The sequence below is a fragment of the Staurois parvus genome, unplaced genomic scaffold (genome assembly GCF_062004578.1).
Source record: "Staurois parvus isolate SC_StPar_1 unplaced genomic scaffold, SC_StPar_1.0 ptg000918l, whole genome shotgun sequence".
In the NCBI taxonomy this organism is placed as follows: Eukaryota; Metazoa; Chordata; class Amphibia; order Anura; family Ranidae; genus Staurois; species Staurois parvus.
Genome location: NW_028318714.1, coordinates 316276 through 343199, shown reverse-complemented (window position 1 = coordinate 343199; position 26924 = coordinate 316276). Strand labels below are relative to the sequence as shown.

The window sequence follows — 26924 nt, the reverse complement described above, 5'->3', positions numbered from 1 at the left end:
ATATTCTTCCCAAATATATATATATACATACTGCATGTTGAAATGAGTATTTTATATTTTACAAAATATATGAAAAATATTTTTTAAATATATTTTTTAAAATATATTCTTCAGATTTGTTTTACCATATAAAAAAGTAATTTTAACATATATTTTTACATATATTTTTAAATGCATTTTTGGAAAAATGTAGATTAAATGTATTTTTAAAGGCACACAGCATATTTGAAAATGTATTTTTAAAAATTATTTTTCATATATTCTGTCATAAAAATGCATTTCAACATACATTGTATATATATATATATATTGAAATATATTGAATGCGGCCACAATTGTAGTATTTCAAATATATGTCAATATATTTGCAAAGAATATTTTTAAAATATATTTTTCTTCCATGTGGGAATTTCAAGAGTCTTCATGGGCACTATTTTCTTTCATCTGGAGGAGGTAAGGAGGGGCTTTCACAACTAAGCACACCCTCCTGCCTGCATGCCTGAGATAAGCGCAGATGTATTCCAGGAAATAAATGCTACAAGAAACATCTGCCCTTACTCAAGATGGCCACAGCTAGAAATGCTAGAGAGTATTTTTTAAAGTGGTTTCTCAGCAAAATAAAGCATGGAGACATAGATGGATGGGTAAATATGATGTGCATATTAAAAACTAGTTAAATAGCATTTTCAGTTTGGAGTGCTAGGACACAGTTTAGTTCCACTTTAATGAGTGACATCCTGACACAAGGAGTTTGCTGCAGGCTTTACTATACAGGTGCCATTCAGCTCCACCTGTTTCACACAGGCTTCAGCTTGTATAAGAGCAATGTGAACAGTAAGCTTTTACAAAGTATTTGCGGAGCTTTCAGCCAGCTTTATTGAAGCTTTTTAACCACTTCCCGACCGGCCGTTGCATATAAACGGCCGGACGGCGGCAGTGCAGGGTCGGGTGGCCGTTTATAAACGCCCTGCCCGCACCCTGCTTGTGCGCGCTCCCTGGGAGAACGCAGCACCGCGATCCGGTGCCCGCTGTGTCCTCCGGACACAGTGGAACACCAATCGTCGGACGGGACCTCTGTACGAGGTCCCAATCATGTGTTCACTGATTGGCCAATCAGTGATCACATGCAAAGTAGTAAGCAAGATGTCACTTGTGACATCATTGCTTACTACGTGTGAAATCTGTGAATGATCACAGAGGTCACATGGTACAAGGCTATTCACAACAGCCTTGTACCATGTGACAAGCTGTGACCAATCACAGCTCACTCAGTACTTCTCAATGAGTGCAAGAATGCAGACAGAGAGAAAGAGAAATGATTGCTTTTACATCCTATATGGGTGTAAAAGCAATCAGTGTAAAAAAAAAAAAAAAAATCTTCATCACCCCCCACAAGTAGTACAGTGTCACCATGGTGACACTGTACTGCTAGGGTGACAGTATGTAAAAAAAAAAAAATAATAAAAAATAATAATATAAAAAAATTAAATAAAAATGTAAAAAAAATGTTTAAAAATTATAATTTTTGGTTATAAACTAATTAGGATTTTTTTTTTACTAAAAAGAGAACGGAATAAATTTTGGCAAAGATTTATGATGAAATATTATTTATTTGCAAAATTTTATAAAAAAACACTTTTTTTCAAAATTTTTGGACTTTTTCATTTACATAGCAAAAAAAATAAAAATTCCAGCAGTGAATAAATACCACCAAAATAAAGCTTTATCTGTGTCAAAAAAATGGTAAAAAATTCATTTGGGTACATTGTTGCATGACCGCGCAATTGTCATTCAATGTGTGATAGCGCTGAAAGTTGAAAATTGCCCTGGTCAGGAAGGGGGTAAAAGTGTCCGGACTGGAAGTGGTTAAGGCACCCTTCAGCTCCATTTTGTAAATATTGAACACAGATCCTAATGGGAGTGATGATTGCCAGTTTGAACAAGCTGCTAGCAGGCTTCAGCACAACATGTAGCTTGTTGAAAACCAGCTAGCAGCTTATTTAAAGTGACAATCAGCACTCTCATTAGGATCTGTGTATAACATTCCCAAATCAGAGCTGAAGGGTGCTTTAAATGCTTAAAGAAAGCTACTCAAAGCTTGCCAAAAGTTTGCTGAATGTTTCATAAAAGCTTTCTGTGCACACTGTTCTTATACAAGCTGAAGCCTGTGTGAAACAGGCCTTAATCAGACTAATCCATCTGTTGGGCTAGCACTATGTGTATTCTCTAGGAGATGAACCATATGATCTTTTATTGTATTCATGAGCATGTAGACATCATTGTAGGTTGGGCACAACCAAATGGTCAGAGTCACAAAGCTAAGGTCAGTGAGTATACTAGACTTTGCACAGAGAAGTGATATACGCCTTTATCCAGCATAGAAATCCCCTGCACCAGCCACAATTATGATCTATATGAGGGTATTATGCTTTTATAGAAACATGCCTGTGTGGTGCCATAAGGGCAGGAGGAAAGTTGGGCCTTAGTTCTCCTTTAAGACATTTTACTTACATGTTTCAATATCAGCAGAAGACAGCTTTCCTGTAGTCCCAAAGTGGATTCTGATGAATTTACCCTGTACATCAAATAAGAAGCATTAGCGATAAAGTTTGTGAACATACTTTTTTAAATAATTCAAGTACTTTGGTTCAGGCCTTGGCTATCTCTCACGCCATGAGAACCTTGATTGGTTTCTTGATTTTTTATGCTCGTAAAGTAGAAGTAGAAGTCCCCTCATGCCCCCACATCCAGTTTCTGGAAACATTTGGTTAATACAGTCCTCCTACTATATAAATACACTTATGAATCTAGGGGGTGCCCCACTAAATTTACTAAGGTGTGGCATATTTGGATTGGTTCTTGAGAATCGGTCCCTTCCAGTTCTGATCAGGATTGAGGTATGGATTTTCTATCTCTTGTCGCAGGTTTTTTGCTCGGTGTGGGATCTCCAGTGGTCTTCCTAATGTGGGAATTGTTTTTTGCCATATTTAAGCCCTGTGATATCATTTAGTGTGGTTGTCGTCTGTTTGTTGTTTTTAACCCTACCTTATTCGTTATGTTTATTTTTTGTTTTGTTTGTGCTATTTTGTGACTTGATCAAGCCTGGGTATGCCCAATAGGCTTTGTTTTGTATTCTCTACTTATATAAGTTATAAAGAGAATTAAAAAAAAAAAAAATTCAAGTACAGACAGGGGCACAGACATCTGGATACTGCAACTTAAACCCCAGTCATTTGATCCAACTTACAAAACGGGAGGAGTTGTCATTTCTGACTGTCTTGGCATTGCCGAAGGCCTCCAGCAGAGGGTTGGCCTGGATGATTTGATCCTCCAGAGTTCCCTAGTATTGGTGGAATAAAACATACAGGTGTAAGTGAGTATTTCTTCTTCCTGGTGTTGGGTTAACCATGACCTTCCACTGGCGGCTCACCTGTATCTTTCCCGCCGCAGCCTCTTTGGCTTTTTTGTCTCCGATGGCTGCAATTGTGGCAAAGTACTGGATGACACGTTTCGTGTTGACAGTCTTCCCAGCACCAGATTCTCCACTGGGGGATACAAGATGCAATAATCACTGAATCTCAGTTTTTAAGGGGACCTGTCAGATTTGAGATTCCTTTTGGAATAGACCCAGCATTGAATTTAGGGCATCCAAACTGGGCAGAGGAGGAGCAATCATTTAATGTCAGACAATTGTCTAATGTACCGTTAGATTTTGTACTTACAGTCTGCATTATCTGACATTTCCTGTCATTACCTAAGTAATAATTTCTCTTCACTGCTCAATGAGCATTGACTCCAACATTTTAGGGTGGATTTGCTAAAGTGCGGTTGCTGCAGAGCTTAGTAAATGAGGTGAAGCTTCACTTTGCAAAGTATACCCAATCACATGCAAGAAAAATAGCAAAAAAAAGTAATGGAATGATGGAAGTCAGCAAAGTTTCTCCTCACTCACTAAGCTCTGGAGCAACTGCACTTCCAAAGTGCATAGTCTATTTGCCTGCAGTAAATCAACCCCAGAGTCTGAATTCCCATAATCCTCTTTCCCTTTTCCCATAATTGCCCTACTTCCTTGTTCCCAGGTCTGATCGCTGAGATGCAGGAAACCCATTCAGAATGGTAGCACCCTACGCTGTAGTGAGGGTCATCTGAACCATGGTGCAGAATTCATTATAAGCCAACTCCTCAACAAAAAATTAGACCCCATGTTGCCATATTACATTAATTCTTCTTCTCTGTGCTTTATTTCTCAGGATAAGAGGTGATCTGAATAAAATATAATAATCATTATTACTCTTGTGTTTTTACTTCTTGTGATGGAACTGTCTTCCCCCCTCCATGAGCTGTAGCTCTTGCCGCCCAAGAAGGAAACACATAGGAGCTTTACTGTAGCATCATTCGGACCTTAGACACACTTTATCTATGTAAAGCTTGTCAAAAAACCTATGTCTTGTATCTATGTGATACAGCAGTAGAGTCAAGGAAGAGTCTATGTTATACCATCTCCACCATGGGCTGAGGACCCCCTATAGTATATGGGTTGAGGATGCCCTACTGTATATAGTCTGAGGACTTTATCCCCTTTTCACTCTCATTTGTAATAATGACCCAATGGCCAAGTGATGCAGATGTCACTAATGGTGCAGAAATAAGAAAGTGAACTCACGTGATCAGGATGGACTGGTTCTCACGATCTGCGGGTGGAAGAATATACTTAGCATTAGACATAATCCCCCAACAGCTTGTTAATCCCTCTACCCTTAAGAGGACAGTATTAATGCAGCTCAGCCAATTTATTTATGCTTGTCACCTACTTTGTGATTTTTAGCCATATTTTTAGGGCATAACAAAGTTCTAATGAATCTGTCACATGACTGATGGTATGCTTTGCTGAAAAGCCCACAAAAAAGTAACTCATTGACAGAACTGGATGTACTAAGCAGCAGACAGAAGGCAACATTTTGTTTCCATTGGTCGATATTTGATGTAACTCACCAGTCAACATGAACTGATAGGCATTATCAGAGATGGAGAAGATGTGTGGTGGAGCCTCTTGACGCTTCTTCCCTCTGTATCCAGCAACCACCTCTGGGTTGTACACAGGGAGCCACTTGTAGGGGTTGACAGTGACACAGAAGAGGCCGGAGTAGGTCTGTATGGCAAGCGACAAGTGGAGGAAATATATTAGATATGGTTAGCAAAGGACAATAAAGATTCTTTATAGTCATAGCCAGGGGCAGACTGACAACTCATGGGGCCCCCGGGCAATAGGGGATCATGGGGCCCCTGTGTCCTTGCCCAAACTCAAAAAAGCCTATGAAAAAGGTACCAGGGGCATCTCATGGGGCCCCCTACTGACCCTGGGCCTTCGGGCAGTGCCTGAGTTTCCAAATAATCAGTCCACCCCTGGTCAGAGCATCAGCATCAGACACTCTCAAGTGCAGAAATATTTGCAAATCAGCAATGGAATATTTGGACAGACAGGGCATGTCTAACAACTAACATCTATAGTTATAATTCATATTGAACTGCTTGGGAATAGTCAAATCTAGGGAGATGATCTGACTACTTTTGGGAGATGTGAAAGGATTATTCTTCTCATCTGCCTCAAAACTGGCCATATCTACCCCTGGGGATTGTTCCACTTTCTTTGAACAAATCCAGCTGAGGCTGGACATGGCGGACATGTCACACCTACCTAAAAATGTAATTATGGAAGAGAAAAGCTAAATCCAGACACCACAACTATTTTACAATTAGCAGATTTTATCGTGCCTTTGGGTGTGCTCCCGTTACATGTGTTTAAAGACCCATCTGGTAATGTGCGCTGTTATCCCAACATTCATTTTTATAGCTAGTAGTTTTGTCACATTTAGCTGGACTTGTTCTGCATTGTTGAATATAATGATCTAAGCAGCTTCTCCAGTTCAAATGATTGGTAGGAACCTCAACATTTGTCCAAGTCTTGTTCTTGGACAACCAACATCTGCCTTGACACGTTCCTTGGTATCTGGTTGAAGGTGACTGAGTTTCCCGCGTAGATATACATCCAGGGGCGAACTGACAACTCATGGGGCCCCCGGGCAATAGGGGATCATGGGGCCCCTGTGTCCTTGCCCAAACTCAAAAAAGCCTATGAAAAAGGTACCAGGGGCATCTCATGGGGCCCCCTACTGACCCCGGGCCCTTGGGCAGTGCCTGAGTTTCCAAATGGTCAGTCCACCCCTGTATACATCTAATGTCCATGACACTTATTAGAACCAACAAAGCTAATCAGATGAGTAGTGAAGCATTTTCAACATTGCAGAACCAGAAGTCCAGTTGACAGTGACTATTACTAGCATCTCTTTCACAATAATTATTTTATCTCAAGGCTGAGAATGATTGACCAATTGCCTCTTTGGTGTGGGCAAAAAGTTTTAAAATAGGACGAGGAGATGATAGTCTTTTATCTTTTTTTTTTCAACGCTGCTTACTCCATACTGTAACACTTGTCTACTGGCAGCCAGAGCCACCATATGTGTTTTTGGCCCAGTATATACAGTAGTATTTTGTGTAGTTTGAGATATTTCTCTGTCATGTAATATATCCCACTTACGTAGATCATCCAGGCTGCATAACGCTCTTTGAGGTTATACAACACAGCGGGCTCATTTAGGTGAGTCATCATGGCCATATCTTCAATCTTGTCGTACTTTGGAGGGTTCATGGGGAAAACTTCATCGTCCTTCACTGTTACGGTCTACATAAAGGCATGTAGGAAGAAAACATCACCGAGTGTAGTTATTATAAACATGTATTATAATGGAGATGATATTTTGCTTTCACCAACTTACGGACTGGTCTTCTTTCTTTACGTTGACTTTCCCCCCATCTCTGGACTGGATGGTGCCTTTCACGTACATCACTTTTTGGTCGATTACAAAGTAGGAGGTTTTAGCATCAAAGGGCCGATTTTGGGCCTCAATCCTCTCCTTTTCAGATTTGCGGAGGAAAGGGGCTGCGACCCCAAATACGGCCATCTCACCATCACCCATGGCTGATGGTTTTCTATGGAAAAAAAAAACAAATATCAGCATTTTCTGAAATGTTGGTATTATTTAACATTTTCAGTGTCCCTATACTTAGAGAAGAATTCTAGGTGTGTGTCAAATAGCCAAAACTACCACATCTGTAAGGTGTGGGACAACTATACAGCAGTAGCCTCTTTGTTATTATCTGCAACTTTGAAGCTACCTTCCGTTGGTTGGCAGCCTAAGATCTGCTAAAGCAAAAAAGTAAAGCTGGCCATAGACGGTTCCTGCTAAACTGACCAAGAGTCAAACCATGAATGGACAGGCTGATTATACCAAGTTGATCTATTTATCAATTTGGGTATAACCAGCATGTTGGATTTTTAGGATGTGATTATTGCCAGTGGCTATAGCCACTAGCAATAATTACTGGGTTCTCCATGGTTGCAGGAAAGAAAATTGCATCATCTAAGACTGGCTTAAGGCATATTTCAGCAATGCTGATTTCTTGCTGGAGTGTGAGAGATAATACAGTGATTAGTATACTGGTTCTGCTTGTAATTTGTCCACTCCTAACCTCTGTTTGTTTCCCTGCTAGGAAGATTCACCCTTACTTTGGAAGTAAATCCCCATAATGGCCCACAGAGGGCTACAAAAAAGTAACAGGGTTTGTAACCCTTTATACCTCCACCCAAAACTGCTAAAAGCATTTTGGCCTTAAATATACTTTACATTATATCGCTATCTGTGACTGTGCATTTATCATACACACATTAGAAACGTCTTGATATATAGATGGGGGTAAAATAATTATCATTAATTAGCTAGATTTAAAATCTGGAAACCTGCACATAACAAGCGCTAAAACATGTAATATGCTCCACGTCTTCCCACAGCAGGGTTCCGGGGTTTAAAAAAGGATGGAACATGTTATATAGCTCCCATCCTCCCACAATAGGATGCCAGGGTTTCACAAGGCATGGAACATGTGATATGATTCATGTCCTCCCACATCACGGTGGTGTTCTTTAACATGGGATGGGTCATGTAATATAGTCCCCATCCTCCCACGGAATGGTGCCAGGGTTAAACAAGGGAGGGAGCGTGTAATATTACTCCTACGGTGGGTTGCAAGGCTTTAATGTGGGATGGAACATGCAATGTAGGCCACATCCCCCTAAGGTGGGGTGCCCAGGTTTAACAAGGCATGGAACATATAATATAGTTCATGTCTTCTAATGGTAGGTTGCCAGGATTTAACAAGGCATTGAACATGTAATATAGTCCATGTCCTCCCATGGTGCGGTGCCAATGTTAACGTTGGATGGAACAAGTAGTGTAGTCCATATCCTCCCACAGTGGGGTGTCAAGGTTTAATGTGGGATGGAACACGTAGTATAGTCTACGTCCTCCCATAATGGGGTGCCCTTGTTTAAGAAGGCATGGAACGTGTAATATAGTCTGTCTCCTCCCACAGTGGAGTTTAGGGTTTAACGTGGGACAGAAGTGTAATATAGTCCACGTCCTCCCATAACGGGATGCCACGCTTAGCTTGGAGGTCACAGATAGGACAGGTTATTTTACAACAAAATTCTAACAAGAAGTAAAATGGAACATTTAAAAAAAAAATCTCTCCTTATAAATAATGTATAATGATAGAAAACTGCATAGCTTGGTCACTCCTTCTAGAACAGGGGTTTCCAAACTATGACCCTACGGCTGTTGAAGTACTACAAGTCCAGTCATGCCTCTGCCTCTGGGAGTCTTGCCTGTGGCTGACAGAGTCTTGCAAGGCCTCATGGGACTTGCAGTTCCTCAACACCTGGAAGGCCATAGTTTGGAGACCCCTGTTCTAGACCTAAATGTTACATAGATAAGAACATGATGGCTTCTCACCTCTAATATGCCTTTAAGATCTAAAAATGATGACTCTGGAAGGGAAATGAAGCTGTGAACAAGAAACACATTGTATTAAATACAGGATAAAAATGGTGTCACATGACACGAAGGAATCACATATGGACAAATATCATCATTATAGGTAAAAGTTGGGTGTCTGATAGTATGGCTTCCTTTCCTGAAAAGTTTCTATAAAAAAATCTGGAGCTTCAATAATATTCCTCCCATACGTCATCCAAAAAAACTAAAAAAACAACAATCGTGATTAAAAGCCAAATTGGTAATGGTCCACTGCAAATAAAAGGTCTTGAAAAGGTCTTAATCCAACCAATAATGATAAATAAATGGATCAGACAGATTTTCTTGAATAATCCTGCTCCAACTTGGGTGATATCCACAATAATAAAAGTAATTACAGTGAGGACTACCCCCCACCCCCCCCCTTGTGTGTCCCAGACAGACAAGTCATTACTGAGGGTTGAGGAAGACAGACACTTGGTGGTTTGCTATGCTGACTGTTAAGCTCTTCACCAATCTCCTCCTCCCTGCAGAATTCCTATTGGCTCTCATTGTAAAAAAAAAAAAAAACTAATTCAGGCCATAGGAAAAGGTTGTTTGTGGTTGGGAAGTTAAATGTTTCCAATTTATGTAGCAAGTTGAATTTTCAAAAAGAGTATTTTTTACTTTTTAAGCTGAATTCTAGTCAAATATGAAACTATTACATCTCAATTAATTGGCCAATTGTAAATTCTTAGAAAAAAAAGTAAAAAATAAAAATGTTGCAGCCTGGTAGGAAGGGGCCCCAGGCCCTGTCATAATCCAGGATAGAGGTTGGTGGTCTGAGTAGCATGGTGGTTCCTCTGGCACAGTCTTACCTCTAGATGCAGAGCAGTGAAGGATGAGCCCCCCAGTATCCTGACTACTTTTATATACACGCAATTGCTGCCCCAGCACATTCACTCTCTATATTTGGTGAATCAGACTCTGGCTGCAGCTGTAAAAATGTGTCGAGGATGCGATCTGCCATCCATGGGGGCACGGCGGGATATTATTGGCTGCTTGTGTACACACAGCCATATGGACAAATCGTTAATGCTATGAGATCTGATGGCCAGTTATTAGTGTGGAAGACGGAGATGTAACTAGAGCTGCTACAGACTGGAGAGGAGAGAGCCGAGGACTCCGCAATTCACACTCCAATGGTAACCAAAATCATTACCTGACAGATAGATAGACACAGACTAAGTGAGTGCTAATAGTGACAGGGATAGATAAAAAGACAGGCAGATGGATAGATAAATAGAAAATAGACAGAGATCAATAGAAAATAGAGAGATCAATACACAGATTGAAGGTAAGACAGAGATTAATAGAAAAGAAAGAGTGATCAATAGATAAAGATAGATAGATAGATAGATAGATAGATAGATAGATAGATAGATAGATAGATAGATAGATAGAAGATAAGAGAGAGAAGTCAATAGATAGAAAAATATGTAGATAGATAAAAGAAGGATCCCTAAGATAGATAGATAGATAGATAGATAGATAGATAGATAGATAGATAGATAGATAGATAGATAGATAAATTAAGTGCCATCTCCTGATCTCTGGGAAGTTCTCGCTATGGAACATTATTTTAAGGTTCACAATACCATCTATTTCTACTTCTCTCTCTGTCCAGCTTAATATTTCATTTATGTCTTTTCTAAGGACCGATCTCCCCAGAACTGACTTCGGTGTATATTGATATTTTAGTGTTGAAGGGATGCTGGAGGACTGAGTCTAATCACTGCCTCTGGGACTCATTCCTCCTGCTTCATTTCTTATAATGGGAGCAGCAGGTATGGAGAGCTGGGAAGTCTGTCAGGTGGTTTACCCCCCTTTACCCACCAAAAAAGTCTCAGGAGTTTTTCAACAGTTTTGTGTTGTATGAAATGTATTTTATATTTACTTTGATCTTAGCATTTTGAAGACCTGAGATCTTGATAGAGGGGAAAAATGAAAACTTAATTTTTATTCCCATCACAAGTGGTTCAAGTTCTTTTTTATGTAACAGGTTGTTCTGATATTGTTTTTTACTTGCGTTAATATATTTAACAATTTTGTTGTTTTGCAAGGCACAGCTGTCAGAAGTATCAGATATAGATAGATAGATAGATAGATAGATAGATAGATAGATAGATAGATAGATAGACAGACAGACAGACAGACAGACAGACAGACAGACAGACAATACACATGTTTTTAGAGATATTGTCCAGGGTGCAATCTAGATACATAAATAGATAGATAATGGATGGATGAATAGATAGATAAATTATGGATAGATAGATAGATAGATAGATAGATAGATAGATAGATAGATAATGAATAGATAGATTGATACTTCAATAGATAGATAGATAGATAGATAGATAGATAGATAGATAATGAATAGATAGATCGATACTTCAATAGATAGATAGATAGATAATGAATAGATAGATCGATACTTCAATAGATAGATAGATAGATAGATAAATAGATAATGAATAGATAGATAGATAAATAGATAGATGATAGATAGATAGATAGATAGATAGATAGATAGATAGATAGATAATGAATAGATAGATAGATTGATAAAGGATAGATAGATAGATAGATAGATAGATAGATAGATAGATAGATAGATTGATACTTCAATAGATAGGTAATGGATAGATCTATAGAGAGAGAGATAGATAAACAAATAGATAGATAATATACACGCTTGTAGAGATATTGTCCAGGGTGCAATCTATAAAAAAGTAAAATCTGAAGTAGGCAGTGCACCAAAACGTTAACATTTATTAATAGATAGATAGATAATGGATGGATGGATGAATAGATAGATAAATGGATAGATAGATAGATAGATAGATAGATAGATAGATAGATCAATACTTCAATAGATAGATAGATAGATAGATAGATAGATAGATAGATAGATAGATCGAGAGTTAAAGGAGAGAGAGAGAGAGAGAGAGATAGATAGATAATGGATAGATAGATAGATAGATAGATAGATAGATAGATAGATAGATAATAGATAGATAGATAGATAGATAGATAGATAGATAGATAAAGGAAGGTGGATAGATAGATAGATAGATAGATAGATAGATAGATAGATAGATAGATAAAGGAAGGTGGATAGAGAGATAAATTAGAGAGTTAGAAGATAGATCAATACTTAAATAGATAGATAAAGCCTTAGAGCTGATAATTGTAAGCAGTTCTGTTTCTTCTTCCTTATGACAGATTGCATGGATATCTTGTTGTTTTACTGACATTAATATATGGAATTATTTTGTTCTGTTGCAGGGAAGTATCTCAGAGAATTATCTGTCAGGGTGTGGATATGTTTTTGCAGACAATATTATCATACTACAAAGTGTGTGCAGAACAGAAGATAAATCCCTGGAGACACCAGGCAGGAGACAGGTACACGTTATTGGAGAGACATCGATTACAATCCATATCAATACAATAATCAGTGAAAGTCTCAGTGGAATGTCATCTCATAGTTCAGATATTGTCACCTCGAAGAGATCAGCAGAACTCCAACTATACCTATAGATACACACCCCCTTCCCCACCCAAATTAATTTCAGTCTTGGCTGGTTCTGGGGGCATTGATCCACTCTATCAGCTCTATAGTCTCTTGAGGTCCCAGGGGGGTTGAAAATCTATGTGCTGTTCTTAGCTCTACCCATCTCCTCCTCCAAAATGTCTTGGTATGCAAACTCCTTAAGAGTTCCCTTCACTGGAACTAGGGGGCCAAGCCCAACCCCTGAAAAACAACACCACACAATAATCCTCCCTCCACCAAACTTTACACTTGGCACAATGCAGTTAGGCAAGTACCGTTCTCCTGGCAACCGCCAAACCAAGACATGTCCATTGTATTTCCAGACAGAGAAGCGTGATTGGTCACTCCAGAGAACACTGCTCTAGAGTCCAGTGTCGGCGTGCTTTACACCATGGCATCTGACGCTTTGCATTGCACTCGGTGATGGAAAGCTTGGATGCAGCTGCTCGGCCATGGGAACCCATTCCATGAAGCTCTCTATGCACTGTTGTGCTAATCTGAAGGCCACACCAAGTTTGGAGATCTTTAGCTATTGGCTCTGCAGACAGTTGCCGACTTCTGAGCACTGTGCACTTCAGCATGCGCTGACCCCGCCCTGTCATGTGACCTGGCCTACCAGTTGGTGGCTGAGTTGCTGTTGTTCCCAGTTGCTTCCACTTTGTTATAATCCCACTAACAGTTGAGCGTGGAATATTTAGTAGCCAGGAGATGTCACGGATGGACTTATTGCACAGGTGACCACCTATCACGGGACCACGCTTGGAGTCACTGAGCTCCTGAGAGCGACCCATTCTTTCACCAATGTTTGTAGAAGCAGTCTGCATGCCTAGGGGCTTGATTGTATACACCTGTGTCCATGGAGGGGATTGGAACACCTGAATCCAATAATTTGGAGGGCGGACCCAATACTTTTGGCAATATAGTATAGATATATATGCTCATAGACTGTATATATCCTGTAGATCAGTTGATAAATATATATATATATATATATATTATTTTTTTATGTCATTTTTATATATATATATGTAAATAACATGTTTTATGCTTTATACGTGCTTTATATGTGTTTATATAAAGTTAAAATATAATTGAAATAAATGTGTTAAAAAAAAATTCTCTGTTCAGCTTTTTCATTTATTTATGTGCAAGTTATGGGCTGGTGCGGATTCTTATTCATAGTATGTGTTCTGGGCTGAGACAACTTTCCACCTCTATGAGATCATTGTATTAGGGCAAACAGCGATCGATTTCTGGCATTGGCGGAACAGTGGTACAGTTACTAATAAAAAAATAATCATTGACAATTACCATTTGAAAACTGTTCTGTTTTGCTGAAGCTAAGGAAGGCTGTTCTCTATTATATGTTATGTCAATGTAATGTGACTACACTATGGGGTTGATTTACTAAAACTGGTGCAGCTCTGCATAGAAACCAATCAGCTTCCAGGTTTTATTATCAAAGCTTAATTGAACAAGCTGACGTTAGAAGCTGATTGGCTGCCATTCACAGCTGCACCAAGAGTCACTGTGGGGGAGATTTTCTAAATCAGCTTCTAACCTCAGCGATTCAATTAAACTTTGACAATAAAACCTGGAAGCTGATTGGTTATTAGGCACAGCTGCACCAGATTCTGTGTGGACCAGGTTTAATAAATCTCCCCCTATATGTCTGGATTAGAATGGATAAAGCAAGAACACAATGTTGTGGGTCATGATGAAATAAAATCATTTTCATAATCATGCTGTCATTGCAGAATGTCCAGCTGTGGAAAACCAGTGGGTTATCTGTCCCGTATTGAAATCTACTCTAACCCCCAGGTCACATCTATGCGGCCGTGTGGGCCGCGTTTTGCACGGACATGAGAGCCCATTCATTTGAATGGACTCCCGTGCCCGCGACACGCAGGGAAAGAAGTCCCTGCACTTCTTTGGAAAACGCAGCCTGCATGGGAACCTCGGTTCCCAGTACGGTTGCGCTACCCAGTGCGGGCATCGTGCCATTAGAACTAATGGCACCCGCCCGCGGGTCCGCAATTCTCTGTGCGGGTGGTGCTGCTGCACAGATTTTCATGCGGATCCACAGCGGAACCACCCACACAGTCGTGAACCTAGGGTAAAACTGGTGCAGCTCTGCATAGAAACCAATCAGCTTCCATGTTTTATTGTCAAGCCTTAATTGAACAAGCTGACGTTAGAAGCTGATTGGCTGCCATTCACAGCTGCACCAGATTTTGCATTCTCCAGTTTTAGTAAATCAACCCCTATGATTCCACCCATGTTCTTGGGAAAACATAAAGAAAATGTCCAATTTAAAGCAAGATTCACTGTGGGGGAGATTTTGTAAATCAGCTTCTAACCTCAGCGATTCAATTAAACTTTGACAATAAAACCTGGAAGCTGATTGGTTATTAGGCACAGCTGCACCAGATTCTGTGTGCACCAGTTTTAATAAATCTCCCCCTATATGTCTGGATTAGAATGGATAAAGCAAGAACACAGTGTTGTGGGTCATGATGAAATAAAATCACTTTCATATTCATGCTGCCATTGCAGAATGACCAGCTGTGGAAAACCAGTGGGTTATCTGTCCCGTATTGAAATCTACTCTAACACCCCGTTCACATAGGTGCGACTTGGCATGCGATTTGTATGCCCTGCGACGTGCAAATCGCATGCCAAGTTGCACCCTATTGTCCGCAATTGGAGCGGTCATATCGGTGTGGTTCTGAATTGCTCAGAGCCGCACCGATTTCAAAAGTAGTACATGCACTACTTTTGGTGAGATTTGCATAGACATCTGTATCTTGCAAATCGAACCTAAAATCACTGGGTCCCCCAACTTTAAAATCGCGTGACTTCACTGTAAGTCGCACAATTTCAAAGTCGGGCATGATGTGAACGGGGTCTAAACTAGGGAAGTGCATAAGGTTCCTACTGCTCTGTGCCTGGACCAGGGGTGGACTGACAACTCATGGGGCCCCCGGGCAATAGGGGATCATGGGGCCCCTGTGTCCTTGCCCAAACTCAAAAAAGCCTATGAAAAAGGTACCAGGGGAATCTCATGGGGCCCCCTACTGCCCTAGTTTCCAAATGGTCAGTCCGCCCCTGCCCTGGACTGTGCAAATCAGAATGTAACATGGTCAATCCTGGCGTGATAGATTGCTACATTGTAACTCAAATTCTGACACTAATAAATAGGGAGGAGGGGGTGGTATTGCTGCAATTAAGGAACTGCTGCATGAAATGTGATTCTTTATGTGGACAGATCGCATGGAAGAACATCTACATGTTATACTGCAACAAGATTGTGCCACGTTTTATCAATACTGAAGACTGACATGTCACAGTCGCTCTTTATAACTGAATAATAAAAATCTGTCATTATAATAATTACGATTCAAAACACGCGAATCACTAAACGTTAATGTAAGGATAAGGATCTTTATTTTCAGCCATGTGACAGTCATTTTCTGATTTTATTTTGCTGGAAATGGTGCTCTGCAGTGGTGGACTGACCATTTGGAAACTCGAGCACTGCCGAGGGCCCGGGGTCAGTAGGGGGCCCCATGAGATGCCCCTGGTACCTTTTTCATAGGCTTTTTTGAGTTTGGGCAAGGACACAGGGGCCCCATGATCCCCTATTGCCCAGGGGCCCCATAAGTTGTCAGTCTGCCCCTGGTGCTCTGTATTTTAGAAATAAGGATCCTTATCCTGCCATGCTAGATTTGTGAACTGAGCTCAAAGATAAATATGAATCTCTTCCTATTTGCACAGATACATACTGGTTGGTCGCCATTCGGTTTGTCCATTTGCAGAGCATTGTTGCTTCAAAGGTTGGATGATAAGTGACACATAGACATCTCCGCCCGGGTCCTAGCTTCTACTTATAGTAAGATATTTGTCACCCTGATCTTGTAATGAAATATTCCTTGACCTGCCACACAATGTCATCCAAGCTGAACGAGGCCATTCTGAGCTGCTGAAATCATCCTCGTATTAAAAGGATGAGACACAGGGGGGGCGACGTCCCAAATCTCACTTTATTTTCAACCGGGAAAAATGTAAGCTCTGCCTTCTTATCTGTTAAACTGGTGCCTAAATATAATCAAAAGTCCCTCTCAGCGTCCATAAATCTCAATAACCCCTATTGTGTGTATAAAATGTTCAATATGAAGTATGGGGCATTCTGCAAGGTGACATTATTGGGCTTTAATGTTTCTTTTTCTTTCTTTACCATTTTATACACTGTCCTTCAACACAACATTTATAATCTGAAAAAAAGCCTTATTCAGGGCACCCCAAATATGAGCTTTGCTGAGGCAAGGGCACATCAGTAAATGAATTTCCTAATTTTATGAAGCTCTGAAAACTTCCAATACAAAGTCTGGGTACTACTTGTGGTAAGCTCTGCCTTCTTATCTATTAATCTGGTGCCTAAATATAATCAAAAGTCCTTCTCAGCGTCCATAAATCTCAATAACCCCTATTGTGTGTATAAAATGGTCAATATGAAGTATTCTTTCTTCTTATTAATAATCTTCCTCCATCTGTGATAGATACTGTCATCCTCCAAAGAAGGAAAATAACCACACGCAGTGTATTATCCATAATGAAAACACATAAATCATAGGAAATACACTCACAAAATCGGTGAAACATCATGCGAAATCATTCCACCATGTGTCTACTTTCGTGTGTCTGTAATTCTTACTCTTACCAAGTGGTGTATTTAGGTTTTGTGCTGCCCTACGCAACACAAAAATCAGCGCCCCCCACAGAGAGAACCTGACATTGACCAACAACACCCCCCGCCTCACACCCGAGAGAGCCTTCCACTACCACTGCCCCCCATACACCAGCCACCATCCCCCATGGCGAGAGAGAAAGACACTCACCTTCACAGCTCCGGACATCCCTGGGAACGAGAGTCGGGTTGTGCATCCACTGTCATGTAACCCGCAGCCTCTCTCAGAACCCACCAGGTCCCCATGCTGCGTGTGTCCCTTCTTCCATCCCTTCTTCTGAGGGGCAGTGCTGCCCCCCCCCCCATAAAAAATGCCACCCTAGGCAAATGCCTTGTGGTAAATCCACCCCTGCTCTTACCCTCAATTATCTTGAAACAGGCCTTGTGGTATAATCCACCAATAGACTCCTTCAAACATCAACCTCTTATCTCATTCTCCCCTTCACAAGAGATGTACCTCCGAAGAAATTGGAATATAGTATAATATCTTTCAACTGTGTGCTCTCGTGCTCCCCTCAGTCTTCCAATACAACCACCAGTGCTGCAAGGGTGAACACTCCACCACCTCCAAAACCATGCACCTTACCAGACAGCTTTAGTCCACCAGTACAGAATGCAAATGGCTCCTCTCAATCAGTAACATTTGCGGCTTCCAAAGGCATCAACTCATGTATCAGAATAAATGGGTATATAGTGCAGTATATTTAAAATTCCACTATTTATTATAGATGGTGCCTAAATATAATTACAGATGCTTGTCAGGCATTCGTTTGAGACTTGAAGACCAATGACATGCCCACCTTATGGTTCTTTGTGTGACTATCAAATACACATGATATTCTTCCATCACCTCCAAAGGTCCAAATGAGTCCAAAGGTGATCATGAAAATTCAAACTTGATTTTCTATTATTACTTTTATTATCATTATGTGCCGACATCTCCCGCAGGGCTGAGCATTATTAGTACAAACAGGAACTCTAATGTTTTTTCAGCAATGGAGGCAGCCTTATCTCATGGAGGAGTAATTGTATATGAGCTTCAAATAGGATACGTTTAATGCTGTCAGTAGGTGTACATGTATTCCTAAATGTTTAATGTCCTCTAAAAACAAAAATACATAAAAATACTAAAAATTATGAATCCCCTTTCAGAAGGTCTAAAAAAGTAGCTTCAACTCTCCTGGCTGATTGTGGTTCTTCTTCACATCCACCATATCTGAAATCTTTGAATTTTCTGCAGCTTTCTGGGTACTCTTCCAGGAGTGTTTTATAAATGATAATTGGCAAGCTCTCTGGGAACTCTGGACACCTCCAGAGCTTTGAGGCATTGCTCCAAAGCTTCTTAAGATACCCTCCAGGGGTATCTGATCATTGACCAGGTCTATGGATACTCTAACACCTCCGGAGCAGGGGCGGACTGACCATTTGGAAACTCGGGCACTGCCCGTGGGCCCGGGGTCAGTAGGGGGCCCCATGAGATGCCCCTGGTACCTTTTTCATAGGTTTTTTTGAATTTGGGCAAGGACACAGGGGCCCCATGATCCCCTATTGCCCAAGGGCCCCATGAGTTGTCAGTCCGCCCCTGTTCCGGAGCATTGAGGTTTTTCTCCAAAGCCTCTTTAGATATCTTCCAGGAGTGTCTTATAATTAATAATTGGCCAGCTCTCTGAATATTCTGGACACCTCCAGAGCTTTGAGGTATTTCTTCAAAGCTTCTAAGATATCCTCCAGGGATGTCTAATCATTGACCAGCTCTCTGGATGCTCTGTACACTTCTGAAACTTTGACATATTTCACCAGAGCCTCTTTAAATATCCTCCTGATCATTGACAAACATCATCCCCCTCCCTGTTCCTCTTCTACTGTCCTGTGAAATATCCCCTTCTACATGTCCATACCTGGACAGAAATCAAAATAATATTGAGCACCCCCACATATAAAAGTCTACAATAAGTGAGGAATATTAACTCCAGGGGAGATTATATTGAGTAGTAGAAAAACAGCAGTTTTCAAACATTTCCTGAGTTTCCACCTGGTTTTCACCAAAATGTTGCTGATCGCTACAGTAAACCTAGAACCTTTACTTGAACTGGAAAGAGGCTTGAAATGGGGCATTCTGCAGGGTGACATCATTGGGCTTTAATGTTTCTTTTTCTTTCTTTACCATTTTATACACTGTCCTTCAACACAACATTTATAATCTGAAAAAAAGCCTTATTCAAGGGACCCCAAATATGAGCTTTGCTGAGGCAAGGGCACATGAGTAAATTAATTTCCTAATTTTATGAAGCTCTGAAAACTTCCAATACAAAGTCTGGGTGCTACTTGTGGTAATAAGAGATATCGTACACTTTGAGAGCCATGGCTCAAAAAGATCATAGTTCTAATTTATGGAGTACAGCAGTTCAAATTGAATAAACCCACCAGATTATCATCCAATCACATTTCAGGATAAAGGAGATTATGGGAATTATGATTGTTATCTGTTACTGTCCTTATAATCCAACCCAAATAGCTGAACCAATGTGTACTGAATTAGGAGCATCAGTTAAGGGCATGTCCTCAAAGATGCAATGCAGGTAACTGGTCAAGGTAAAATCAGATTTGTGCTAGGGGACTAAACAAGACCCACAAGTTGAACAAATCCATGTATTAATAATAGTTATTATACTGGTAATTATTTAAAGAAGAATGTCATTAAGTATTTACAGATGAATAACACAACATCTTTCTGTGAACAAAAAACAATTTCCTGTAGTGCACCCATGTCTCTTACAGTCATACATATGTAGATAAATATAAATTGAATGGCCATGCTTCTTCCATGCGGTGTTATAGGTGTGGGGCAGGACACAGACACAGGAGGGAGATTAACTAAAACTGGTTCACTCAGAATATGGTGCACCCGTGCATAGTAGCCAATCAGCTTCTAACCTGAACTTCTTCAATTTAGCTTTGGCAATGAAACCTGGAAGCTGATTCCTTCTATGCAGAAGTGCACCTGATTTTGCACTCTCCAGCTTTAGTAAATAAGCCCCAGCATCTCTGCCATTGGTCCTATAGAAAGGTTTTCCTTACAGAACCAAATTTCCTTTCCTTACAATGCATACCAGCCCCTGAGTCCCTGCGTCAGATATGTAGGTCAGGTAGACACTGACACTGCCAAGATTTTGCAAAGATCTAAGGTTTATTAACACTGTAAATTTAAGACAACATAGTTTAATGACAAAGTGAGAAAGATTTCACATTATGTGCTTGTCTTTGTTCACCTTGAGGCTCAGTTGTTCCCTCATTCCTCACTCTTGGTGATCTTGGTGACCTCTCGTGTTTTAGCCCGAAGCTTGTTGACCTGGGACTCAGCAATGTCGGCACGCTCTTCAGCCTCCTCCAGTTCATGCTGGATCTTGCGGTACCTGGACAGGTTAACATTGGATTGCTCCTCCTAAGGTTTGACAAAGGAGAAGAGGAGATCAAGCACTGAGCACTATCCATTGCTAAGTTTTAATGGTCAATACCACCAAAAATCCAGCTTTGCATAGTTATTGCTAAACTAACATGGGAGTTTATGGTACAGTTCAGTTTAACTGTCAAAACCATCAGGGAGACACAATACGGGGTATTCTCAGTAATGTGGAATAAACAAATTATTGGGGTGTTTGGAGAGTGACACCTTCATTATAAACCTAAGGGGGGGGGAAATGTGTTGCGCTAATAGCTCACCACTGGAGAGTCTGTCAAGGAAGGAGAATGTAGTTCAACACACTGGTGGTGGACAATAAAGTTAAAAACCCATGGCTGACTATACATTTTTATGACACAAATGACACTATAAATGTACTAATATCTGCAAATAATTAGGATATAAGCTTTTGCAGATGTAGCATGGAGTAGGGAATGGGTAAAACACCTGTAAATGGGTAAAATGCTTGTAAGCTTTTTGCCATCTTTGTCCCATTAATGTGATTTCAGTTCACTAAAGCTACATTCACACTAGCTTTGTCAGCAGGCGTCAGACAGGCGTTTGGAAAGCGTTTTTAACACTTCTCAAACGCCTATGAAAATTCTGCACATGGCAGCACACAGTGCTGTTCACACTGAAGCGTTAGCGTCGCGTCAAAACTGACGCCTCTTGTTAAGTCAGGAGAAGCTGAAGCCTCCCATTCAAGTCTATGGTGCCACTCCTCAAATGCCTGGCAGGCGTTTGCGACGCGATTGTGAGGCATTTGCAGAGCGTTAATACCATTTAACTTCATTATAGGCGTTTGTGGTGCGGTTTTAACGCTTGGCAAACGCCTATCAACTGCCTCAAAACTGCTCATAGGGCGTTTGGGGAGCGTTAAAAATGCTTCCCAAACGCCTGTCTAATGTCTGTCAAATGCTATAGGGGCATTTGGCAAGAGTTAGAAATAAAGTCAAGTGTGAACGAGCCCTTAGTGATTTTCCTTACTTTGCAATCTTTCCAATGTAAGAAAAATCTCAAATGGAGGCACAGACATCAATATAAAAATGGCACAGGGTTCTCTATTCCAACATAAAAAAAATGGCTTAAAATACATATTAGATCTCCTGCCAAAGTGTTGGCCTATTAGGTATGCAGCTTTTCAAGTAGCATTGAATAGGGCCGTTGCACTCACAATTTCCTCAGTCTGCCGCTTGTAAGCTTTGACTTTCAGTTGTAGTTTGTCAACCAGGTCTTGGAGCCTCAATACGTTCTTCTTGTCTTCTTCAGCCTGCAAAGAAGAGCAAAAGGTTGTTTTTGATAAAGACCTTAGTGACTTAAGAATGACTTTTGACTGTAAGCTCATATGTTGTCTTCAAAATGAAGGCACTACTGTCTCTATTGTTGCTACTCAAAATTTCTGTCAAAAGTCAAAAAGTAAAAAAAAACACTTTACCTCTTAGCAGTGTTTTACAATAATCTGGGCTTTGCCCTGAGAAATGATACTGACCTGGTATGAGAGCTCTTTGACCCGCCTCTCATATTTACGGACACCCTTTATGGCTTCAGAGCTGCGTTTCTGTTCTGAGTCCAGCTCATTTTCAAGTTCCCTCACCTAAAAGTAGACAAAGGCCAATGTCAGAGAAGGCCTAAGGCTGGGTTGGCTCTGTCCATAGTTTCAGGAAGTTCTCTATACACACCCTGGCCTCCAGTTTCTGGAGCTGCTTCTTTCCTCCTTTGAGAGCTAGTTGTTCAGCTTCATCCAAACGAAGTTGAAGGTCCTTCACAGTCTGGTCAAGGTTCTTCTTCATCCTCTCAAGGTGAGCACTGGTGTCCTGCTCCTTCTTTAGCTCTTCAGCCATCATTGCAGCCTGCGTACAAATCAAAACGTAATGTCTACAATGGTCACAGTAGATGGTAGTCCAGGTCACCAAAGCATGTTGGTGGACAAAATCCACAATTACTATGTTATATTATATCAATATGATGCTCTCCAAGTAATATAGAGTCAAGATTTATAACACAAGTTATAGGTAAGTACAAATATATTCTGTTGTTTTTCAGCTGGTTCTTTGCAAACACTAACATTTTCATGAAAAAAGCTTACAGGCCTGAAATTGTTTCTGCAGTTTCAAAATTAGCAAGAATTTTTTTTACTTTTGCTTTCTCTATTTGACTCTACATTTCATTCTTAGAAATAGCAGAATAAAATGCAAAGAAAAAACCACAGTACACAAAAAAGCCACAAACTCACATCAGTGATGGCCTTTTTGGCCTTTTCTTCTGCATTGCGAGCTTCCTGAATGGCTTCCTCAACCTCAGTCTGGAGCTGAGAAATGTCGCTCTCTAGCTTCTTCTTGGTGTTAATCAAGCTTGTGTTCTGAAAAAAAACCCAGAATTGTCAAAATGTGTACACTTTGTTAATCAGCTGCTTGTTTCAGTCATGGCTCATATCTGGCTTGCATATGGGTAAGTCACCTGTGTGTGCAGAAGTTGGACACGTTCGCTTGCATCCAACAACTCTTGCTCGGCCACCTTCCTGCTCCTCTCAGTCTGCTCCAGAGCTGCTCTCATTTCTTCAATCTCTGCCTGCATGAGGTTGGCTCTACGCTCAACCATGGCCAACTGCTCTTTGAGATCGTCATTTGTCCTCAAGGAGTCATCCAAATGGATTTGGACGTCCTGGTGAAAAAAATTGCAAAAAAAAATAAAGTGGTTTGCAGGGTCATGTGCGAAATGTAAATCCTATTTCTTGGATTGGCTGAATATTAGGCACTAGTCCAAGCAATGAACAAGCATGCACTTATCCATTTCTTGCATAAAGAAAACAGGATTACATTTGATAGATGTCCTCCTAGAAAATCTAAATGACTAAATTGCCCTGCCTTTGTGCACAATAATGTAAATTAACAGCTACTGTTCGGTGTAATAAAGCCTTTGTGTTCAGTTTTGGCCCTGGCTGTCCAGTCTTGCTGTCCAGGCTGCTAGAAACAAATCCCTCTATAGACATTTATTTATTTTATTTCAGGTACTTATATAGTACTGTCAATTTATGCATATATATTGTACATTCACATCAGTCCCTAAACCTCAAGGGGCATGCAATCTAAGGTCCCTAACTCACATTCATACATACACATACTAGGGCCAATTTAGACAGGAGCCAATTCCCCTACCAGCATATGTTTGGAGTGTGGGAGGAAACCGGAGTACCTGGAGGAAACCCATGCAGGCATAGGGAGAACATGCAAACTCCAGACAGGTGGTGCCGTGGTTGGGATTCGAGCCAATGACCCTAGTACTGCCAGTGCTAACTATTTAGCCAGTGTGCTTCCCATTTATAACGTTTTATTCATTAACTGCATTATTTTACCTTTTTAAAAAAATGTATGGCCTTATTCTACCTTTGGAGAAAAGTTGTGTGGGGGACACAGAGGCATATTTACCACAAGGCAAACAAGGCACTTGCCTAGGATGGCATTTTCCAGGGGGGGGCAGCACTTCCCACCAGATGAAGGGATGAAAGAAGGGACATGTCTGCCATAGGAACCAGGTGGGATCCAAGAGAGGCTGTGGGCTGCTTGATGGTGTATGTAGAGCCTGACTCCCGTTCCCAGGGATGTCTGGAGCTTTGAAGATGAGTGTCTTTCTCTCTATCATGGGGGGTAGTGGAAGGCTCTCCCGAGGATGGGGGGGGGGGCAGGGGTGTTGATGGTCAGTGTCAGGATCTCTCCACAGGAAGGGGAAGGGGGGGGGTGTTGGTCGGTGTCCCTTGGGGCAGACAATTTTTGTTGCCTAGGGCAGCACAAAACCTAAATACACCACTGGGGGGACACGTATTAGCGAGCAGCTTTGTTTTAAGTTGTATTCGATATTGTTTTAGGTTAATTGTGCATTTTGCCTTCAGTTACATTGTATGAGAAAAAAATAATAATAAATTAAATCAAAATGACTATCTGAATTGTGGTCATTCACCTTAAGCAATCCTTGGACATTTCTCAGCTGCTTCTGAGATTCGGCAGCTTGGCGGTTGGCATGACTCAACTGGATTTCCATTTCATTTAAGTCTCCTTCCATCTTCTTCTTCAACCTCAGAGCATCATTTCTACTTCTGATTTCAGCATCCAGGGTGCTCTGCATTGATTCCACCACCCGCAAATGGTTCCTCTTCAACTGGTCAATTTCTTCATCCTTCTCAGCAATCTTCCTGTCAATTTCTGATTTAATTTGTGTAAGCTCAAGTTGGATTCTGAGGATCTTCCCTTCCTCATGTTCAAGGGATGCCTAGGGAGTAGAAGACACTTGATGAAGCACCACTAGAACAATCCTTTAAGCTTTTCTCTGTTTTAAGTAATTGTATAGAAATACAGCCGCATGTAATCTAAAAGAAGGATACATTCATTTTTTTATGATTGAGTACCTCTGCCTCCTCCAGAGCAGTCTGGACTTCAATCTTCTCCTGCTCAATTTGCTTCTTGGCCTTTTCTACTTCATGCAGAGTCTTGGCATTTTCTGACACTTGTTCTGTGAGGTCTGCAATCTCCTCTGTAGTCCAATGAAATTTAAAAAAATTTTAACAAATGATTTCGTTGCTTGTGTTTCATTTATAAAAAAAAAAAAATTCAAATATATTACTGGTTCACACTAGGAATCAAAACAGGAACGCTGTGCATTCCTGTGCAATTCACATGTGGTTCGGTGGTGTGCGATTTGAGCCCATTCATTTTGAAAAGTACTGCATGCACTACTTCTATACAATGCGATCCAGTGCAGACAAATGCATCGCATTTGCAACCTGCATTCGGTGCATCGTTAATTTAACACTGGCACCAGTATGGGAAAAGCACAGGAAACACGGGTTTCCCGCACCCCATTCTGGTGTGAATGTGGCCTAAAAGATTCAAAAAGAAATGGCACATGATTCTGAGAAAATATTTGATGAGTCTAAAGGGTGTGGTCAGCCAATATAAAATGAACAAATGGAGGTAATAGGAGGGATTTGATTCCATGTACAAAGATTATATTGTAATCTTGTATTGGTTCATAGCTGGAAAGCCCTTATTCTAAGGCTAGGTTCACATCTCCACGCTCCTGCGGGCCACGTTTTGCATGGGCACGAGAGCTCATTCATTTTAATGGTTTCCCGTGTCCAGGGACATGCAGGAAAGAAGTCCCTGCACTTCTTTGGAAAACGCAGCCAACACGGGAACCTCGGTTCCCAGTACGGTTGCGATTTCCAGTGCGGGCGGCGTGTCATTAGAATTAATGGCACCCGCCCACGGGTCCGCATTCCTCTGTACGGGTGGTGCGGCTGCATAGATTTTAGTGCGGATCTGCAGTGGCACCACCCACACAGATGTGAACCAGGGTAAGCATATAAGCATCTAACCAGAACCAGGCCAGAACTGGAAGATCTTAATAAAATTATCCAATTTAGCTGAACTACAGGATATTCTTAATTAAAAAGATGCCCTTATAATGCCAATGTTGCTCCCCAAGATTGATCAAGATAAAAAAAAAAAAGATATTTGTAAAAAAAAAAAAAAAAAACAAGTTGATTGAGCAGAAGTAATTTATTACGTTGCAAATTCTTGTTCTCCCTCCTGATGGTTTCGAGATGGTCAATGGACTCTTCATAAGCATTCTTCATCTTAAAGAGCTCAGTACTGAGTGATCGGGTTTCTTTCAAAGAAGCTTCCAGTTCAGCTTGGGACTCTTCGTATTTCTGCTTCCACTCAGCCAAGACCTGTAATGTAATGTGGAGTTAATGAATGATGATATTGAATGAGTAACAATAAATTTTATTAAATTACTGTATATTAAATACAGTCAATTGCATTAAATCTAATATCATATAAAAGGTAGGGATCAGTGAGCGCTCAAAATTAGCTGCTATTGCACACTAAGGTAACCAGATAAAACTTCAATAAATATATGAACTAAAAGGTGCAGCGCTAAAATTAAATTATGTCCATTGAAATAGGTAAAAATGTATATATCATAAAATAAAGATAAAATGTTCATAAAGTGACAGTTCGTGCTAGGGTGCCAATCACAGCTGTGGATTATTTCAATATTCAGTGGGGAGGAGGAGATTCCGTACCCGGCTTACCTCATCCATCCTTAAAGGGGACTTCTGATTACACATAATACATGCGTATTTATAATACGCATCTGGTGAGTGCGTATTTTTACCACACTTTTCGACACATC

At 40.6% G+C, this 26924-nt stretch overlaps 2 protein-coding genes and 1 long non-coding RNA gene across 3 annotated transcripts in view; 1 reads left to right on the top strand and 2 right to left on the bottom strand.

Annotated features, from left to right (window-relative positions):
* The window catches only part of LOC149442053 (myosin-4-like), a 28980-nt gene extending 20016 nt beyond the window's left edge, over positions 1-8964 (bottom strand). Inside the window, exons 1-8 of the mRNA XM_089656575.1 lie at positions 8907-8964; positions 6834-7047; positions 6596-6739; positions 4993-5149; positions 4664-4691; positions 3431-3545; positions 3248-3340; positions 2512-2575 (exon numbers count right to left, since the gene is read on the bottom strand). Of these exons, the coding sequence (XP_089512701.1) occupies positions 2512-2575; positions 3248-3340; positions 3431-3545; positions 4664-4691; positions 4993-5149; positions 6596-6739; positions 6834-7034 (802 nt within the window). The 5' untranslated portion in view covers positions 7035-7047; positions 8907-8964. The remainder of the gene's footprint in view (positions 1-2511; positions 2576-3247; positions 3341-3430; positions 3546-4663; positions 4692-4992; positions 5150-6595; positions 6740-6833; positions 7048-8906) is intronic.
* Positions 207-13518, top strand: LOC149442052 (uncharacterized). Its single transcript, XR_016307248.1, has 2 exons — positions 207-12377; positions 12849-13518. It is a non-coding gene; the product is annotated as an uncharacterized LOC149442052 (long non-coding RNA).
* Positions 13519-20440: 6922 nt separating this feature from the next.
* LOC149442051 (myosin-4) overlaps positions 20441-26924 on the bottom strand; it is a 45681-nt gene continuing 39197 nt past the window's right edge. The window contains exons 31-39 of the mRNA XM_089656573.1: positions 26292-26457; positions 25132-25256; positions 24687-24995; positions 23190-23393; positions 22966-23091; positions 22412-22582; positions 22222-22326; positions 21907-22002; positions 20441-20714 (exon numbers count right to left, since the gene is read on the bottom strand). Coding sequence (XP_089512699.1) covers positions 20562-20714; positions 21907-22002; positions 22222-22326; positions 22412-22582; positions 22966-23091; positions 23190-23393; positions 24687-24995; positions 25132-25256; positions 26292-26457 — 1455 coding nt within the window. The 3' untranslated portion in view covers positions 20441-20561. The remainder of the gene's footprint in view (positions 20715-21906; positions 22003-22221; positions 22327-22411; positions 22583-22965; positions 23092-23189; positions 23394-24686; positions 24996-25131; positions 25257-26291; positions 26458-26924) is intronic.